We start from the raw sequence: 21,568 nt of genomic DNA, 5'->3' as shown, positions 1-21,568 counted from the left end.
CTGAGGGTTGATAAGGTTTGAGATCTGCCTATTTTTCTTGGTAGTATGTGGCCATAAGCAATACCCTATCTTTAACTTCTGTTTGTAATGATGGGCATGATAGTTATCACTTGGCACTCTTATGAGAATCACTGGAGGCAACTTATTTGAAAGTGTCCAGCACAATGTGTACACATGTGGTTGTCAGATGCCATTGAGATGGTTCTGACTCACAGTAACCATACGTACAATAGAATGAAACACAGCCCGATCCTCACAATCATTGCTATGCTTGAACCCATTGCCGTAGCCACTTTGTCAAATCCATCTAGTTGAGGGTCTTTCCCTTTTTTGCTGACCCTCTGCTTTACCAAGCATGATATCCTTTTCCAGGGACTAGTACCATCTGACACATAACAGATGTCAATAGCTGTCTCTTTCCTTCTCCATGTTTGCCCCAATGAACCACACCACAAGCAATGATGGTGCTCACGTATTTATTTGTTCAGTGAAAGATTAAAGTGGACATCATTGTACAACCAAAACCAAAACCAAACCTACTGCTGTGGACTCAATTCCAACTCATAGTAACTCGTAGTGACACTATAGGACAGAGTACAACTGTCCCATAGGTTTTCCAAAACTATAAATCTTTGCAGAGGTAGACTACCTCATCTTCCTCCCACAGAGCAGCTGGTGGGTTTAAACCTCTAACCTTTTGGTTAGCAGCTCAATTGCATTAAGTACAACCTCACCAGAACTCCTCATTGTAATGCCAAGCCACTATCATGGAGTTGATTCAGACTCATAGCGACCCTCATTGGGTTTCCAAGGAAGTAAGTCTACAGATGAAGATTGCCTCATCTTCCTTCCATGGAGCAGCTAGTGGGTTTGAACCACTAGCTTCTGGTTAGCAGTCAAATGCCTTAGGTACTGGATCACTAGAACTCCTTCATTGTATGGCAGTAGTGGATAATTTGTGGGAAAAGTAACTGGTATACCAGCAAGCAGCATAACGCAAACTGACAGGCAAGAAGAGAGGACGGAGCTAGGAGTTGAATTTGGATCTTGACTCTCTGGATTCACGTAGTGGCACTGTCTTTTGCTATCACACATTGTTTGATATGAAGCCTTCAGAAGGAATAAAGTAAGACATATGGAGCTTTAGTGGTTTTAGTGGTTAAGGCACTTGGATGCTAACAAAAAGGTTGGTGGTTTGAAGCCCCCAGCTGCTCTGCAGAAGAAAAATGAGGCTGTCTGCTTCAGGAAAGACTTAAAATTCACTGCCGTGGACTTGGGTCCAACTCATAGCGACCCCTCCTTGGGTTTTTGAGGTGGTATCATTATGGAACTAGTTTTCCCAACCTTCCTTCTAAGGAGTGGCTGGTGGATTTGTACCACCAGCCTTCTGGTTAGCAGTCAAGTGCCTTAGGCATTATATCACTGGAGCTCCCCAGTAAAAATTTACAGCCTTGGAAACCCAACTGGGGTTGCTATGAGTTGGAATCAACTGGATGGCAGTGAGTTTGGTTTGTGGGTATCAGAGGATATGTCCTTGGGTAATGCAAATGGTTAAGCACTCCATTACTCACCAAGGTTGGCTGTTTGGATCCACCCAGAGGTGCCTTGGAAAAACAAACAGCAACTGATTTTAGGTCAGGGAAAATTCTAATGCCTTGTTTCTCAGTTTAAAGTGAGTAATTGCTGCTGTTGGTTTAGTGTATTTGTTCTGACTCACAGAGACTCCCAGTGCACATAGAGCTGCTTCATAGGGTGGTAAAGGCTGCCACCTTTTGGAAACAGATCTCCAGGCCTGTCTTCCAAGGCACCTCTGTTGTTGTTGTTGTTTGCCTTCGAGTCGGCCCGACTCATAGCGACCCCTCCTTGGGTTTCCGAGGCAGTATCACTACGGAAGTAGGATTGCCCAACCTTCCTTCCGAGGAGTGGCTGGAAGGCACCTCTGGGCTGGCCCAAATCGTGGTAGAGTGCTTAAATGTTTGTGCCACCCAGGAACCCTTTGAAGGGAGTCGGTTAAGTGAATAAAGAAGTTCTGTTTTGCATTAGATTTCTCTGTCTTCTGTTTAGCCTTTATTCCCACATAATTCTTTTCCTGCAGGATAATATGTTTACAGCTTCTCAAGTTTGCAATCCTTCCTAGGGTCAGGGTCATTCCCCTATTTGTCACCTCAGATTTGTAAATGCACATCTTTACATATAAAACCGCAAATATCTTCACACTACATCAGAATGTGTTTGCCATAAAAATAACGCAAAAGATTGTACCTGAATTTCACTGTTGTTGTTGTTGTTATGGGCCGTAGAGTCAGCCCTGACTCATAGCGACCCCTCCTTGGGTTTCCGAGGCAGTATCACTACGGAAGTAGGATTGCCCAACCTTCCTTCCGAGGAGTGGCTGGTGGGTTTGAACCGAATTTCACTATATCATGAAAAATAGTAAAAGATCAGGAAGCAGGCACGGTAAATCCAAGCAGTAATTTATATCCTCTCTCTCTTCTAGTTTTCTTCAGCTTCCTCTTCAGATTTTCTTCATTGTTTTTTTTAGCTTAGCTCTTCCTTTTTTGGTTGATCATGAAAAAGAGAAAGGGCAGAGAAACTCCAAGGAGGGAAATTGTTGTTATGGTACCCGACTCATAGTGACCCCTCCTTGGGTTTCAGAGGTGGTATCATTATGGAAGTGGTTTTCCCAACCTTCCTTCCAAGGAGTGGCTTGTGGGTTTGAACTGTCAGCCTTCTGGTTAGCAGTCAAGTGCCTTAGGCACTGCGCCACCAGAGCTCCCAACCAGAGCTCCTTAGAAAGGAGGAAATGCAACAAGTCCTTTCTGCTCTTTGCCTCTAGATTCTGTGTGGAGGCCAGTCAGTGGGTGAATCCCTGTGCTAGTTGGTTACCTTTCCTAGTGCCCAGGAAGCAGTTGCAAATTTGGCTGGCCAAGCCTCTTTTCACTAGTCTTATCCTCTCAGCTGTCAGGAAAGCCCGGAGCAGTCTTCGCCATGGAGCCACCGTCTGCTGTTAAACAACCAGGAACTATGCTGACTTAAAAACAACAATAACAATGCGGGGCTTTGACGCAACTCCAGAGCTTGCAAATTTCGCGTAGGCCAGCGGCATTGCAGCCTACACGAGTTGGCTCTCTGAAGATTAAACTGCGCAAGCTAAGTACAGTTGCTTGTTCGAACATTAAAAGCGAGTCGGGTCCGTTAGTATTTTCCTAAGAGTGCATGTGTGCTGAAGAAGGAAGGCCATTCTGCAGTTTGAAAAGTTGAAAAGTTCCGCTTTTCCTGGGAGAGCCGCGAGATTGGAAATGTCCGCGGGGACTGTATTTGTTTGCAGCACTGCTACTCACCATGCTCAAGGACATTGTGACCCACTCCAACCTGTTGCTTCTTCAGTGGCTCCAGGTCGGTTTTTCCTGAAGACTATAGTCTGACTTTCACCTACCCCTGGGCTCTGGGGCTTACTCGGAATTTGCTCCCCGCCTCCCTCCTGCTCCTCCTCCGGCCCGAAGAAGTTACAGGAGCTAGAGTTGTCGCTTGTGAGACTCAGTCAGGGACTGTGGGCAGCAATGAAGTCGACTTGGCTGCAATGTCGCAAGGTTACCGGCGCAGGGGGACTCGGGGGACCATTGCCTGGGTCCACTCCGGGAAGGGGAACCGGCCCGGCTCGCAGGGCTTACGTGGCCCCCAGCCCGCGGGGCAGTGTGGGGGGTCTGGGGTGCCGGGCGCTCTCTTCCGGCGGCGGCGGCGGAGAGTACAAGACCCACTTCGCGGCCTCGGTGACCGACCCAGAGAGGTTCTGGGGCAAAGCTGCTGAGCAGATTAGCTGGTACAAGCCCTGGACCAAAACGCTAGAGAACAGACACCCGCCTTCCACCAGTTGGTGAGTGACTCTTTGGCCAACCCTGATCTCTCCTAACTTCTTGGGCCCTTGAGTCCCTGGCTCCTGGAACCTGGAATTCGACTAACTAGCACGAATAAAAATCAGAGATGCGTTCAGATTTTTCAGTTGGTTTTTAACTTCATTTTCATGATCACTCTTTTGCCTTCTTGTCTTGGAGGATTCAGTTTCCTATTGGGGTCTCTGTTTTCTATGAACTTCTCCTCTGTGCAAGGCTCTGCTTGGGTCTTGGGATGTTAAGATGGCTATATCAGGGCCTTCTCCCAGGGACAGCACAGTCCAGTAGGGAAGACAGCTACATCAACAATGCAAGTAGTCTACAGAAGTGTTACCAAGTATCGGCACCTTGTGGGGAAGAAGAAGGTTCAAAGACTTTCTATTGCCTTTCTATAGAAAGATTTCAGTACACTCACACTCAAGCAGTGTTTGGGAAGGATGATGTCTTGTCAAGGTCCATAAAGGCTTGATAGTCAAAATCCAGGAGGTTGAAACACCTTGAACTGTGACTGTGGTTACAAATAATTGGGTTGGCTGAAGTGGCGGGAAGTGGGCTGGTGGGTAAGGAAGTGGATTGGGCAGGGAGTTTTGTGCCAGGCTGTGCAGTGGTTTGGACTGGAGGTAGCCTGTATATATGAAGCTGTAGCGTGAGTACCCAGAAGAATGCAGATATAGGCCAGGTGGCTTAGAAATCATGGTAGGAGTAAAGTTTTCTTTCTTGAGTTCCAGGTGTACAGTTGTTAACATTAGTTTTGATAAGAGAATAAACACAATTCAATTGCAGAATAAATACCAAATTTACCTGGATATTGAGGATGAGGCACACTGTTCATGAGAAGCTCAATGTTAACTCCTCTTTGAGCTGCACCTCTAGCCCCTAAGGGTATGGTAGTTCTTGTCTACCAGAGATTGTTGTTATTGTGTGCAGTTCAGTCAATTCCCACTCAGAGACCCTATAGGAACAGGGTAGAACTGCCGCTTAGGGTTTCTTACCCTTTAATCTTCATGAGAGTGGATCCCTAGGTCTTTCCTCCCACAGAGCCTTTGGTGGAATCAGAACATTAACCTTTGGTTCACAGCTGAGTGCTTAAACTATTACACAATTTACCAGGCATTAAGGAGGGATGTTTCCTGTGAAATTTGAATAGTACTACTCAGCAATGGGATGGGAGGAATCACATGGATTGTAACAAAGGTTTCCCTGACGAGAGCAGGGAAATTGCAATGGAGAACAAGTCAGCCAGAGTTTGTTCTGGATCCTCACCATGTCCTGTCCTCCCATGTTCTGTGTCTACACCATGCCCTGTCTTCTCATGACTGGAAACTGTTTTCATGTTTTCCCCTTTAGAATCTGAGCAGCTTGCTCTATCCTGTTTTATCTATTCACTAGTGTTTTACTGACCCTTTTATGTGCTCTGCTGTGGACCACATAGTAAATACACAACAATGAGTACAATAAGGCCCCTGCCTTTTGGGTGTCATGATGATTAAGAGCATGGATTCTGGGGGCAAATTACCTTGGTTTGTGGTCCAAATCTCACAGATACGGACTATGTGATCAAGGGTAAATTAACTAATCTCTCTGTTTAACTTTCCTTAAATATAAATATGAAAGTAGTATGAGGTTTAACTGAGTAATGGATAAGATCATGTTTTCTATTGATTAAGCACTCTCAGTGTTAGAAGAATAGCAACCTTTGCATTGTCACATCACTATTAGTTTCAGAGTAGGAAATTATTCTGAGAACAGGAAATTTTCTATAATAGTTTTTTTTTTCTTTTTCCAGAAGAGTCCTTTTATTTCCAAAAATTCAGTACATTGTAGATCACTTATGTTTGATTACATTTTATCTGGATCTTTATCTTTGTACTCTGAGAATCATACCTGTTTTATAGCAGCTTGAAGGATCAAAGGGAGAAAGAGATAAATCTTATAGTCTGCATTTATGTCATCAGTGTGATTCAATCTTACTAAAAAATTGTGTTGGTAGATCAGGATTGAAGAGAAAGTTGGAGGTAGGAGACCATATATCTAATCCCAGACTTCATTGAATAAGTGGTTTCAATTTGAGCCTGTTTCTCTGTTGGACACCTAATTGCAGATACTCCTCCTTGGTTAAAAAATATTCTGTAAATCCAGACTCAAGGACAGGGTGCATCTCCCCCTCAACAATTTTTCTAGAGCAGAGCTGGCATATGAATTTTAACAATGAGAGTCAAATGACAGGATTCATAGGTTTGATAATATTTTTGCTCCTATAGCTATTTGTGTCTGTGAAGACAGACACAATTTGATGTTGTGATACTTGGAATTGTGTATCAACTTGGCTGGACCACAGTTCTGTGTGCTTTAAGCAATCGTGATGTGGATCGTTCCAATGATGGGATCAGATGTATATGTTTGGAGCAGCCAATCCATTGAAAGGGAGTTTCCCTAGGGGTGTGGTCTGCTTCCAGTATACTTATGGACATCCTGGGAAAAGAGACATTCTTCTATGGATTGGGATTCTGTTGTGCTGCCTACAACTATCCGTGAACGAACAATCCACCATTCAGCCTGGAGATCCTGGATTCGTCATTCGTTGGAGTTAACAGCCTGTATACTGCCTGCCAACCTTGAGCTCATAGCCCCTGCAGCTGCGTGAGTCAGGAAAAGCCTCCAGCTTGACGTTTGATCCGAGAACTTGGGACTTCCAGCTCCTATAAGTGTGTGAGCCATTTTCCTAAGATAAATTTCTCTTTCTCTCTATATATAAGCTTTACTGCTTTTGTTTCTATAGAGATGCCAGTCTAACACATTTGGTACCAAGAGTGGTTCTAGAGAGACAAAATCATAAGGCTGGGCTTCCTAAATTGGTTCTTGAATTTGATTAATCATAAAGATACTAGTGATCCTGCCTCTGTTAGTAAAGAGGGCCCTGCTAATCCATGGCATGAGGTGGCGATACCTTGGAGGGTTGGGGTAATGTTCACCAGGAGGCTGTATATGCTCTAAACCAATGTCCAATGTATGGTGCTGTTTCTCCAATAGCCAGGATTGACAGGTCCAGGAACCAAAGGGTGGAAACGGGAGTGGTACCACTCACTATTACCCCTAGTGACCCGCTCAAAAAAATTTCCCTTCCTGTACCTGCTACCCTATGCTCTGTGGGTCTTGTGATCTTAGTCTCAAAGGGAGGAATACTCCCACCTGGAGACACAATACTGATTGCATTGAACTGGAAGTTAAGAATGCCACCCAGTCATTTTAACTTCCTCATGCCTCTGGATCAACAGACAAAGAAGGGTGTTACTGTACTATCTGGTGTGATAGATCCTGATTACCAAGGGGAAATTGGATTGCCATTACATAATGGAGGTAAAGAAGAATATGTCTGGAATACAGGAGATGCTTTAGGATGTCTTTTAGTACTACCATGCCCTGTGATTAAAGTCAATGGAAAATTACAGCAACCCATTTCTTATATGACTGCTAATGAGCCAGACCTTTCAGGAATGAAGGTTTGGGTCACCCCACCAGGCAAAAAACCACAACAAGCTGAGGTGCTTGCTGAGGGCAAGGGAAATACAGAATGGGTGGTGGGAGAAGATAGTTCTGAATATCAGCTACAACCACATGACCAGTTGCAGAAACGAGGACTGTGATTGTTGTATTTTCATTGTATATGTGCATCAAATTTTTTGTTTCCTTCTGTTATGAGCTGTGAAATGTAAATAAGGTTAATGCGTTTTGGTTGTATGTATGTTAGCATATCATGTTAGGTGCAAATATGACTTTGTAATTGTCCTTTTTTAGAGATTATATATGGTTAAGAAGATGTGTACAACTGCCAAGTTGACAAAGCGTGGACTGTGATAGTTGGAGCTCTGTGTTAACTTGGCTGGACCACAATTCTGTGTGGTTTAAACAATCATGATATGGATTGCTCCAATGATGGGATCAGATGTATATGTTTTGAGCAGCCAATCCATTGAAAGGGAGTTTCCTTAGGGGTGTGGCCTGCTTCCAGCACATTTATGGACATTGTGGGAAAAGCGACACTCTTCTGTGGATCGGGATTTTGTTGTGCTGCCTACAACTGTACGTGAGTGAACAATCCACCATTCAGCTTGGAAATCTTGGATTCGACATTCATTGGAGTCAACAACCAGTACACTGCCTGCCAACCTTGAGCTCTTCAGTCCCTGCAGCTTCATGAGTTGGGAAAAGCCTCCAGCTTAACATTTGGTCCAAGAACTTGGGACTTGCCAGCTTCTGTAAGTGTGTGAGCCATTTTCCTAAGATAAATTTCTCTTTCTCTCTCACTGGTTTTGTTTCTCTAGAGAACCCAGTCTAACACAGATGTGAAAGAGTTTTGTTTATTTTCCTTGAATCTTGGATCTGGGGAAGGAAGATATTAAATGAATATGGGTTGTGACAGCTAATCGTTCTCTCCTAGATGGAGCTCTGGTAGCACAGTGCCTAAGGTACTTGACTGTTAACCAGAAGGCTGGTGGCTCAAACCCACCAGCCACTCCTTGGAAGGAAGGTTGGGCAATCTACTTCCATAGTGATACCACCTTGGAAACCCAAGGAAGGGTCGCTATGAGTCCTCCAACTTGACAGCCCATAAAAACAACAACAGTTGGAGCTGATACTCTTATAGTCACTAATACTCTTCAGATTCCCAAAGACAAGAGAGATTCTCTTTCATCTATATAAGCTTATCTGTCTGTTATATATGAAAGTAAACTTCCCTTATATATGAAAGTAAACTCAAGCCTATCAGAATCTCAACCCACATACAGGATTGCATGTTAGCTTTCATAATGGCATAAACTACCCGACATTTTACACATGAAGTGGAATAAAAGTTTTAAGGGTGATAAACGGAATAGACTTTCTTTTGTACTAAATAACCCTATAAAACACATTTCAAGAAGTGTGATCTCTGAAATCTTTGAAAAACAAATATCAGTTACATGGAGGTGTTTTAGAAATTTACAAAGAACCACCTTTGCTCTCAGTTTGGAGATTATGATTTTTATAATGTTGATACTGGATTTTTGAACAATAAAGTCTTGATTATATAGACTTCAAAGGAGCCCTGGTGGCACAACCTGTGAAGTACTTGGCTGCTAATGGAAAGGTTAGTGGTTTGAATTCACCCAACAGCTCCACGGGAGAAAGACCCGGTGATCTGCTTCCAGAAAGGTTACAGCCAAGAAAATTCTGTGGGGTAATTCTGCTGTCACTATGGATTGGAATTGATTCCATGGCAACCACCACCAACAAATACAGACTTCAAGGGGCCAGGGTGGTGCAAATGGCTGAGCGCTCAGCTGACTACTACTTGAAAGGCTGGTGACTCAAACACATCCACAGGTGCCTTGGAAGATAGGCCTGGCGATCTGCTTCTGAAAGGTCACAGCCTAGTGGTTTCTCTAATCCTGGAATTTAACTGGATGTTTTGGTTGTTCTCTTCTGATGAATTAGGTGTCCTGCTGCCTCTCATTAAACTCAAATCCAGCTGCACTCTCTAAGTTACTAGGTAATTCATTTTTACAGTATGCATTGTGGTTCACTCAACCATCAACTCATTCCCTTTTAGTTTATTTTTATTTAAGCAATATTTAATGGTAACACTCTCACATACTGTTTGGTTTAGAATATAATGTATTAACAGGTTACTATATTTTTCACACATAAGATTCCCATGTAAATAATGCACACACGCACTTAACATGCATGATGTGCATAGGAAACGTGCAAAGGGGTCGCACAGTTTGTAAAAACTATATAATGTGTGAATTATTTGCATAAAAATATGATGGTATATGCTGAAATGGAAAAGATAACAACTAAAGGCAGATTATTAGAAAATGATTTAAACTGGGTTGATATTCTTGTAGTGGAAAATAGTGCAGGTTTTTTAATGTGTATGATCTTAATTACCTACTAGCTATGTGATTAAAGAATTTTAATCTTTCCTAGTCTTGAAACTACCTGTAAGAGTTAAAGGCTACCAGTCATTCACTCAGTGTGTGTACTGCGTAGATAAAATGATGAAAGAGGTAATGAAGGAAGTGCACAGCAGGGGAGATATGTATTAAATTACTATACAACTGTTTATTTAGAATTCCAATAGATGCTCTGAAATACCATGGTTAGTGGGGAGGGGGTTACACAGTTTTCTCACGAAGGATTATGGGAGGGTACTAAAGGATTTTTAAGCTGAGATAGCAATGAATAGGGAGTAGAAATGTGAGAAGGGGAAAGGAATATTCTAGGAAAAGGAAACAGTGCATGCAAATACTTCGAAGTATAAAGCAGTTTGGTGAATTCTAGAAACTGAAACAAGGGTAATGTGCTTTGAGCTTAAAAAAATAAATAAAATAAGAAATTACCAACAGGTAGGAGGAGAAAGTCTTGTGGGTAATGGTAAGGATTTTTTAAAAATTTTGTCTTGGCATATAATAAAGCCAAAAATCAGTTGCCATCAGGTCAGCTCTGACTAATGACAACTCCACGTGAGTCCGAGTAGAACTGCACTACACAGGGTTTTCAATGGCTGCTTTATTAGAAGTAGATCACCAGGCTTTCCTTCCCAGGCACCTCTGGGCAGACTTGAATCACCAATGTTTTGGTCAATTGCTGAGGGCATTGACTGGTTGCCCCACCCATGACCCTGGCACATAACAGCAATCAAATAATGGGTTACCAGCACATGAGTTTCTCTCTCTCCCCCCACCTAAGTCAACATGTGACCCCCAACTAGTCCAAAATTGATAATGGGGTTACCAGCACATGAATTTCCTTTTCCTCTTTTTGCACTGAAAACATCTAAGTTTAACTCCAGCTCTGCCACATTCCTTTAGCAAGCTACAATATCCTCATGTGTAAAATGAGTACAATAAAACTATGTATTACTTAGGATTAAATGCTAAAAAGAATACAGACTGTCCAGCAACAGTACCTATAAGTATTATTATCTTTGAATGTGGAAGAGATATTTTCATAAGCCAGCATGGTCCAGGAAGTTTTGGGAAATGTTAGTGTTTGAAATGAATCTTAAAGTACGATTTGAAGAAAAGGAAAGACATTTCTGTATGGGGAACAACATGACAAAGGCATACAGATAAGAAAGAGGCAAGTGTGTTTGTGTAGACCAGTTGGGGGGCAATGGTTGTTTTGACTTATACTTGATTTCAAAGAGATAGTTTCAAGATGGTCTTGGAAGACTTGGGACAATGAGCTCAGGCATGTGCATTAACTTCTTGGACTTTAGATATAACCAAACTGCAAGCCAGCACATAGGTTTTGTTTGACCCGATGCTATTTTTTTTTTAAATTTAATTAGTTGTTAATGTTTAAACATTGTGACATTTCATGTAAAATCCAAATTTCCTGTAATAACTCAGTTTTTAGATTTCTCTTGGAAAGCAAAAACAACAAAAGCCACCTATCTGTCAGCAATAGACCAGCGTTCTTTTTTTTTTTTTTAGTTGTGCTTTGAGTGCAAATTTGCAAAGCCAGTTTGTTTTAGTTCAACATTTCATGCACATTTGATTTCACCCCCCCCCATTACCATCACTTGACCATAAACTAATCTCCTCCTCTCCCCTTCCTGTGACTACCCCCTCCCTGTGCCCTTCTTATCTATGCATTCCTGTCTGTCCAGCTTTCACTCTGTGAATGCTGTCCTCTGGTTTCTCGTGGCTGATTGCTCTAAGGGGTGCATCTCCCTATAGTAGGTGGGTGCATCACCCTGGGGTAGGTGTTCTGCATGTAGGTCTTTCTACTGTTGGGCTGAGGGCCAATCCATGGAAGTGAGTCCATTTCCAGGCCCAAAGGGTAACCTGGGGCCATACTCTCGGGGGTTCTACCAGAGTCTTTCTGACCAATAATTCTGGTCATTTTTGTGTTTTTGAGTTTTGTTCCACATTTTTCCTCCCACTCTATTCAAGATCTCCAGTTTTGATCCTTTTCTGAGTGGTTGGCATTGGTAGCTGGGTACCATCTAGGTCTCAGGGTCATGAAGGCTGAGGTCCTCATAGTCCATCTTATCTTTGAACGAATTGTTTCCAGATAACTTTGGTTTTCTTTGCTGTGGATGAAAAGAGTCCAATATTTGCATCTTAGATAGCTGCTCATAAGCTTTTGAGACCACAGATGCTACTCACCAAAGTAGGCTGTAAAATTTTTATGTACTATGTTGTGCCAATTGAGCATGATGTCCTTGGAGACTATGGTCCCAAGTTGGCAGGCCTGGTGATTCTCTCTCTGAAGGTGTTTGGTTGTCTCTGAGAAGTTACTCCAACCCTGTCTTGTGTTGCTTCTGTAATATGTATGGCTAATTTTGTAGCACAAGTGCCTATGTAAGATTATCTTCAGCCAAATCTATCCTTCATCTAGGGTATATTACTGTTTGCCTACCTCCACCTGATCTTCTTTCCTGTCTATGCATTTAGATATTTGGTGTTTGGTGCCAGTGGTAATGCAGTATTGCTCATGTAACAGTATTTGCCTCTGTTGTCTTTATCTTATGTGCATGTTTCAGTGCCTTTCCTTTCACCATTGTCATCATGCTGGTCACAGACTCTTTCCATACCGTCTCTCCCCTCACCTAAGTCAACATGTGACCCCCAACTAGTCCTAAATTTTCCCTCTCCTTCCCTTCCATCCCTGATAACCAACAAAATTAGTTTCTTTCCCTGAGTAAATCTTTCCTTGACTTTTTACAGTAGTTGGAATAGACCAGTATTCTTGCATAGCAATGTTTGACTTGACTTTAGTAGCTACTGCCCCCTTTAAATGGTGCATGAGCTTGCTAACCACTGTCCCCAGCATTATTTATTGTAATATATATATATATTGTCTGCCATTAGTTTTGACTATTGTGGTTTTTTGGTTCTGGAAATGTTGAGGTATTGAGGATTGAAAGAAACCAGGCGTTACTGAGAGATCCTCGGCTTTCAGTAATGTGATATCAATGGAGAGATGAGTACCAAAACCAGAATATTACAGAGTGAACTGGTAGTAAGTAAAAACATCCAAGGATATATTTGACAGAGACAGGAAGGAGAGAAAGGATAATAGCATGTGAATGTACCTGGGTCATATGAAGGATAGTTTCCTAGCCATGCAGATGTGGCAATCTGCTTCAGTGAAGATTTAGAAATCTTTACTGGATTTTTATGGAATTGCCCCTTGGCAATCCTATGGCGCAATTCTTCTTTGTCCTACAAAGTTGCTATGAGTCAGAATCTGCTTGATGGCAGTGGATTTGGGTTTTTTTTTGTTATTGTTATTCCCCTAGAGAATGTCCTTTTTTTTTTGTAGCAATTGCATACCAAAATATTCTGTGGTGATGGGGTATCATGGCAGCAAATGATTTAGGGGGATAACAAGTTCCTTGTCTTTTACTTGTTTTGTACTTAATAATTGTTCTGTGAATTTTAGATTGCTTTAAAGGAAAAAAAAAAAGAAAAATGTTTTTTTATTTTTGGTAACTAGAGAGTAACTTTATTGTCCCACTGAACTTTGCTTCCTTGGCAAACAAACACTCAGCCACATTACCCTATTTAGGAAATCCAGTCTTTTAATTTTTTTTCTTATTTATATTCTATGACACATCCATCATTTTTATCAGATTTTATTAAACTTATATTTAACTGTGGTACGAAAGTGAGAGTCTTATTTAAAAGAAAAATTGTCACCTTTTTGACAATACCCTAAATCAAATGAATTTATTCATAACATTGTATACAGAGTGGGTATAATTCATATTCATATATATATATATATATATGTATAAAGCTCTCTTCTTTCACTTTCTCTTTCTCTCTCTATATATATATCAGAAGCTAGGATGGTGAGACTTTGTCTCACTTACTTGGACATGTTATCAGGAGGAACCAATCCCTGGGAGAGAGGGCATCATGCTTAGTAAAGGAGATGGTCAACAAAAAAGAGGAAGACCCTCAATGAGATGGATTGACACAGTGGCTGCAACAGTGGGCTCAAACAGTAATGATTGTTGGTGCAGAACGGGCAGTATTTTCTTGTTTTGTACGTGGGGTCTCTGAGTCAGAACTGACTCGACAGCACCTAACAACAACAACATGGGTACACTTTAAGCTTTAAATTTAATCATTTTTGTAAATATTTTTTTGAAAAAACATTTTCAGATGGTGTGTAGTCAGCATGAAAAATTGCCTGTTAGAAATACAGTCCCTCAAAATAACCTCATCAAGAAAGATCAATTTTACAAGACGGGCCTTATTTTATATTCTGAAGGTCAGTAGCTCAGTTCTGTGCCGTATCTAATTTTCTCAGCCTGTCATGCTGCTAAACTTTCAGGACAGAACACAGTGAACTAGGAATGCTGCAATTACATAAGCAAGGATGGATTGCCTGGCAAATGGTGCAATCAATGAACAATGGAAATTCAATCAGCTGTGACCAGCTATGGGGGAAAATCCACACTCTTAGCACCTCCTGGAAGGCAGCTTACTTTCCATTTGTTTGTGCCATAGACTATTAGTTGATTGGGGGGTGGAGGGAAGCCATGGTTGAAATTATTTGCTTCTTTTTAAAAATAATTTCCACTTTTATAAACAACAAGAAGCAACTCCATGGCCTTTCATTGCAGTGTGACATTTGTGAGAGAAATATGAAGGAGAATAATGAATCTTTGCCATAATATATATGAATGTAATGGCCTCCCTAGATAACAGTTTTGTGAAGTAAATCTGAATGTTGTTGTTGTTATTTGCCGTTGAGTCAGCCCCGACTCATAGTGACCCTTCCTTGGGTTTCCGAGGCAGTATCACTATGGAAGTAGGATTGCCCAATCTTCCTTCCGAGGAGTGGCTGGTGGGTTTGAACCGCCAGCCTTCTGGTTGGCAGTCAAGTGCCTTAGGCACTATGCTACCAGAGCTCCTATAGTGATCTCAAATCCCTTATCTAAAACTATGGGTATAGAGAACTTAAAGATACTACTTATATTTTGCTTTTGTCAGTGTTGAGATCTAATGAGGCAGGAATGTGTATAGAAAGGAGAGGTTTATTCTTTGAAAATATCTAGAAAAAATGAAATTTAAGAATTAAGACTTTGAAAGAGTCCAGTTGAAAGTATGAGAATAAAAACAAGCTCTTTCAGATACTAACTCAGGGATAGAGTCTAATTATGTGACTTGTAGGTAAATAGTGAACTTGACTGATTAAAAACATCAATTGTTTTGAATAGGTGAAAAACTAACATCCGTAGGTCTTTGACTTATGAACTAACTCTGGACAGTAAGAAATACTTCTCTTTAGGTTGTTATATTTGAATACTTGCCAAGTACAATCTGTAAAGATTTCTCTTCTAAATGGATACATCAACTAAGTTGCTGACATATTTGGGAAGATTTGGGGAAAAAAATAAAAGAATGCTCATTATCTACTGTAGAGTTGGGCACTAGAGATATTTGTAAAAAAATCAGTAAGGTAAAAGGATGAAAAATACAGCTGAAGAGACATAAAATCAGTATTATTGACCTGTTTCAAAATAAATCAAGTGAATGTATGAAGAACTTGGAAAAGTATCTAATCTCACTGCCTTTTTTTTTTCACCTTCGTTTTCTTGTTTTATTGATTCTCAATTGGGAGTTAGGTGCTTTTGAAAACCAAAAATATCCTGAATGTACCTGCTCCCCCCCATATTTAGTGTTGACTGAAATTAGCTGCAGTTGCCAGTGGGAATTCGTCAGATTCCGTATTTTGTGGATGTTGTTGTAGGCTGTCGTCCAGTCAGTTCTGACACATAGTCACCCCACGTGTGCACAGTGTTGTTGTTGCTGTTGTTATGTGCCGTTGAGTCCGACCCGACTCATAGCAACCCCTCCTTGGGTTTCCGAGGCAGTATCGCTATGGAAGTAGATTGCTCCATTTTCCTTCCGAGGAGTGGCTGGTGGGTTTGACCCGCCAGTCTTCTGGTTAGCAGTCAAGTGCCTTAGGCACTATGCTACTAGAGCTCCTGTGTGCACAGTAAAACTGCTAAATTGGGTTATCAAGTCTGTGATCTTTTAGGGGCAGATCACCATGCCTGTCTTCTGAGGTGCCTCCCCCCTCCAAACAAACAAACAAACAAACAAACTCACTGCCATTGAGTCAATTCCGACTCATAGTGACGCCCTTTTGAGTTTCGAAGGAGGTAAATCTTTATGGCAGTAGATTGCCCCACCTTCCTTCCATGGAGCAGCTGGTGGGTTTGAACTACCAACCTTCTGGTTGGCAGTCAAATGCCTTAGGCAGCACACCACAAGAGCTCCTTGAGGTGTCTCTGGGTGTGTTCAAACTGCCAACCTTCCAGCAAATGGTCAAGCCCTTAACCATTTGGGCCACCTAGGCAAACTTTTGGTGGATGAGGGTGAGGGGGTGGAGATTGAGGATTATTGCTAGTGGAGAAAACAGACTGATTTCTGAGTTAAAATCTTGGCTCTGCTCTTTAAATGTACCTTTTCCAAAGTAAATGAAAGTGGAGGAATTATAAAAAATAGGACTAAGATGGATATTACTATAGTCCAGCACTATCTAGTGCTCTTCTATTTCAGAGCACATAGAATTGAATTTATGTACACAGGCATGGCTATGTGATTAACTTTGGCCAAGGAAATGAGAAGAATAAAGACATGTCACTTTAGGGTGAAGCATTTAGTTGGTAAAGCATCAGGCTTTAGTCCTCTCTCCATCTGCCTTGCCACTGTGGAAGCACACGTAGGATACCAGCATTCTGGACTGCTGAGCGATAATGTGTAGCTAAAATATTTTAAAGAAGCCACCTGGACACATAGTGGGGTTGCATGAGTGAGAAGTTATTTGTTTCCGTGAGTTACTGAGATTTGGAGCTTGTTTGCTACTGCCTCATGATCCAGCTTTTCTTTATTTGATTCAGAGGAAAATAACAATAGAAACTGTATAAGATAGTTGGAGTGATTAAGTATGCTAATGTACATAAAAAATGTCAGGCATATAATGAAAACAGCCAGAGCCAAATATACTACTAAACGCTTCACAAATATGTTTAATTCCTATAACAACTCTGGGTGATGTTGTTATGGGCCGTCAAGTTGCTTCCAACTCATAGCGACCCTATGTACAACCAAACAAAACACTGCTCTGTCAAATATGTCCGATAGTGTTTCACCGCTATTCATAAGGTTTTCGGTGGCTAGTTCTTTCAGAAGTGGATGGCCCCCTCCTTCTTCCAGCCTGTCTTAGTCTAGAAGCTACGGTGAAACCTCTCCACCCCAGGTGACCCTGCTGGTATTTGAAATAGTAGTGGCATACCCTTAATACCCTGGGGCAATGTACGCAACGTACTGCGTCAAGTCGGATCCAACTCATAGCGACTCCTTCTTGGGTTTCCGAGGCAGTATCACTAGGGAAGTAGATTGCCCAAACTTCCTTCTGAGGAGTGGCTTGGGGCTTTGAACAACCAGCCTTCTGGTTAGTGGTCAAATGTCTTAGGCACTATGCCACCAGAGCTCCTAGACTCCTGGGAGATAGGGTCAATTTTATTCTCATTTAATAGACATGGAAACTGAAGCACAGAGATCTTAAAAAAATTGCCTAAATTTATAGATTGGTGAATAGCAGATCTGGAACTCAAAGCCAGTCAGTCTGAATCCAGTGTCTATATTCCTAAATACTACATTATATTGCTCTGTACTAATTGTCTCATTTCACTTCAGTTTTCCTTTCTTTTCTCACCCCCTTTCCACTGAAATCCGTATTTTAAAAATATTATTATTTTTTTTTAGTAATGATGTAAGAGGAGTTTAAAAACATTGGATCTAAATTTTAGAAACTTTTGACAATTATCCATATTAGCTGTGGAATAACAGATACTCTTTTGAGGGGGCTGGGCAGCCTGTTTATATTATATTGTGTGCAAGAATCCTGCAGATGGGAAAGACTTCATATTTGTAGTTACCTACTTTAGAAATGTTTTCTGGACAAGAGAAAGCAATATTAATCTTCCCCCTTGAAAATGCTCTGCTGGTTTTCTGGCTTAAGGAAAATCTATAATGACCACATTATTCATGGTTTACAATATACTGTAATGTTATTTTTATGAGAAGATGGTGAGAAATAGTGTAATTCAACTAATTCTGAATATTTGTAAATTTTTCTTTCCTTCAATCTATCAGGAAAAGTAAATACTAGGATTTGTTGTATATTTCTAATTATGGAATTTGTTTATTTTATTTAATTTTTATCCATTTACATATAGTATTTCTTCCTGTTATTCTTTCATTCCTCTGTCTTATCCTGGTCCCCTTCTTTGCAAGCAAGAGGGAGCTAGACACATGGAGATCTTGATGAGTGGCATATGTTAAGTGCAGAGAGGAATTTCTTAGGAATTGTATTGCTCCAGCTGAATATCTCCATTTTCAAATCCAGCACAGACCAATGAATTGTAATCTTTCTCACTTAGCTATGTTATTCCCATATATTGACAACTTTCAGTGAACACTCTATATAAAATTATTAGATGCTTCCTTGGCCACTATAAGACTTGGGATATTTGGAAAATCTTTAGCAGACTGAACAGGAAACTCTCACATGATTGTTGTCCAGCTTGTGACTGAGCCATGCTCTACTTTAAAGTTGATCCATTATCTTTAATAATGACAGCAACAATAATGGCAGCAGCAATGGCCAACAATAGCAGTTACTAATTATTAAATATTTTCTCTGTATGTGCAGCACAGTATGTGCATTATCTCTTTGAATCAATCCTCCCATATAAATAGGTGTATTTATAATATATTTTTATAACTGTGTGAAATACAGTGCAGACATATTAAGTCTGAGATTGTACAGTGGTGAACTCAATTTCAACCCAGTTGGATTACATTACAGAGCCCAATCTTAGGGATGAATTGTAACTAACTTTTGTTTGTCTTGACTATTTACATGGGAAGACCTAGAGTCTGAAAGAAAAAACAAAATAAAAAATAAAGAGCAATGTTAGAATTCTAAAATTTTCAAATCAAGGATTTCATTTCTCTTTTCATTTATCCTCTCTGTTTCTATTTGTCTTCCTTCCATTTTAGAGGAATGCAAGTCTTTATTGTTTCTCTAGAGCTAGCCAGCCCTTGTCTTCTTGATTTCACCTCCATCCAGAGCTCTGATGGCATAAGCCTAAGGCATTTGACTGCTAACCAGAAGGCTGGTGGTTTAAAGGAAGATTAGGCAATCTACTTCCAGAGATACCACCTCGGAAATCCAAGGAGGGATCGCTATGAATAGGGTCTGACTCCACGGCAGTGAGTTGTGTGTGTGTGTGTGTGTGTGCCTAAGGATTTGGCTCTATTGTTTAGTGTTTTATTCCTAAAAAAGCACAACATCTTTCATCTTTTATCCATTTAGGCTAATTTGTTAAAGAGTGCTCAGTAGTCATCTCCATTTGCCACTATACATCCACTACATAAGCTCACACTCCACTGACACTTTTCTCTTACCTATAATTTAACATTACCACTAGATAATAGGAGGGCAGGGATCAGGTCTTGGTGATCTTTATTGTTTCCAGGGTGGTGTGCACAGGGCCTTGTCAATTTCAGGTGAACTGATTTCAAAACTTCACCACATATAGATTAAGCTTCTTTATTTATTTACTAAATCTGGATTCCTGTATGAATTGCACATAGATAAAACCTGAATCACCCATCCCAACTGGACCCAAAATGCCCAGTACACCATCTGTCAAGGCATCATGGGACTTGAAGTTCTCTTGTCTGAATGAATCTAAGCTTAATTATGAAGGACTTGGCTCCTTTCAGTATTCCTTAAGGAGCCCTGTTGTTGTTATTACATGCCATCAAGTCGGCTCCAACTCATAGTGACCCCTCCTTGGGTTTCCGAGGCAGTATCACTACGGAAGTAGACTGCTCTACCTTCCTTCTGAGGAGTGGCTGGTGGGTTTGAACCGCCAGCCTTCGGGTTAGCAGTCAAATGCCTTAGACACTATACTACCAGAGCTTCTAAGGAGCCCTAATGGTGCATTAATAAAGCACTTGTGTGCTAACCGAAAAGTCAGTGGTTCAAACCCACCAGCTGCTCAGCAGGAGAAAGATGTGTCAGTCTCCTTCTGTAATGATTAACTATGGGTACCAACTCATATTGACACTATAGAGCAGAGTAGAACTGCTCCATAGACAATGTTTCCAAAGCTGTGATCTTTTCCAAGGCTGTAATCTTTATAGAAGGAGCCTGGTGGCTAAGTGAGTAAGCACTTGGCTGTTAACCAAAAAGGTTGGCAGTTTGAGCCCACTAGCCATATTGATAAAGATTATAGGGTTGCTATAAGTCAGAATTGACTCAAAAGCAACAGGTAGCATTGATAATCTCTACAGAAGCAGACTTCAACATGTGTTTCCTGAAATATTAGCCAAAATAAAAAAAAAAAAAAACAACGGGCTGCCATCGAGTCAATCCTGACTCATAGTGACCCCCTTTTGGGTTTCCAAAGTGGTAAATCTTTATAGAAGTAGATTGCCTGGTCTTCCTTCTGTGGAGTGGCTGATGGGTTTGAACCTCCAACCTCTTGATTAGCAGTGAATGCCTTCGGCACTATACCATCAGAGCTCTGTAAAGATTCTAAACCAAACCAAACCCACTGCCATGGAGTTGGATCCAACTCACAGAGACCCCTTCTTGAGTTTGTGAGGTGATATTACTACAGAAGTAGATTGCCCAACCTTCCTTCCGAAGAGTGGCTAGTGGGTTTGAACCACCAGCCTTCTGGTTAGCAGTCAAATGCCTTAGGCACTACGCCACCAGAGCTCCTAAAGATTGCAGCTTTGGAAATCCTATGAGGCAGTTCTACTTTGTCATATAGGGTTGTTAAGATTCAGAATCATCTTAACAGCATACAACAACATCCCCTTAATTCATATATCTTTAAGCTGTAAGAGAGGGTATTTTAAGTCAATGTGAATTTCTGGTAATCAAGCCAAAAACATGGACACTGCAGGTAAGCCAATCAAATTAAAAGGGAGTTTACTCAGGGGAGTGGCCTGCTTCAGTATATACAGATGTTCTGGAAAAGCTATCTGGCATTTTGCTCAGGATAGAGCCTGCACCTGGCTGTTTATCATGTGGTCTCCGATTCTTTGGAGTTGAACCTGTGGCCTGCCTTATTGCCTACAGATCTTGGGATTTTCAGCCTTTTAGCAAATAAGCCAGTAGCCTGCCATCTCATCTGCCAATCTCGGGTTCCTCAACCTCCACAACCAGCAGCCTGCCATACTGCTAGCTGATTTTGTGCTGGTCAGCGCCTGCACCTACATGAATCATGAGAAGCTTTCAGTTTGACATCTGACTTATGGACTTGGGTGAGCACAAAATAACTGCCACACTGCTGAGAATCGTGGCTTGGGCAAGTTGATGACATACAACCTTAACCATCACAATGTATTTGTTGGAAATAATACTACTGAGAATCTCTTAAATCCTAAAAGATGATTTTCCTCTATATGCATATATTTGTATGTTTTTATGAATGGTGGTTAAAGTGTGACAGGCTACAAAAATATATCATTACAATCATAATAATAACAATAATACCCCTTACTGTAATTCTTATTTATTTATTTTATTGTGATTTGGGTGAAGATTTACAGAGCAAATTCACTTTCCATACA

At 41.1% G+C, this 21,568-nt stretch overlaps 1 protein-coding gene across 1 annotated transcript in view; it reads left to right on the top strand.

The window, feature by feature from the left end:
• The first annotated feature begins 3,560 nt into the window (after positions 1 to 3,560).
• ACSS3 (acyl-CoA synthetase short chain family member 3) overlaps positions 3,561 to 21,568 on the top strand; it is a 281,025-nt gene continuing 263,017 nt past the window's right edge. The window contains exon 1 of the mRNA XM_007953165.1: positions 3,561 to 3,874. Within this exon, the coding sequence (XP_007951356.1) occupies positions 3,561 to 3,874 (314 nt within the window). The remainder of the gene's footprint in view (positions 3,875 to 21,568) is intronic.

This window comes from Orycteropus afer, unplaced genomic scaffold, assembly GCF_000298275.1.
Source record: "Orycteropus afer afer isolate SDZICR_OR568_19922 unplaced genomic scaffold, OryAfe1.0 scaffold00375, whole genome shotgun sequence".
NCBI lineage: Eukaryota > Metazoa > Chordata > Mammalia > Tubulidentata > Orycteropodidae > Orycteropus > Orycteropus afer.
This window is presented reverse-complemented; position numbering and strand designations above follow the sequence as displayed.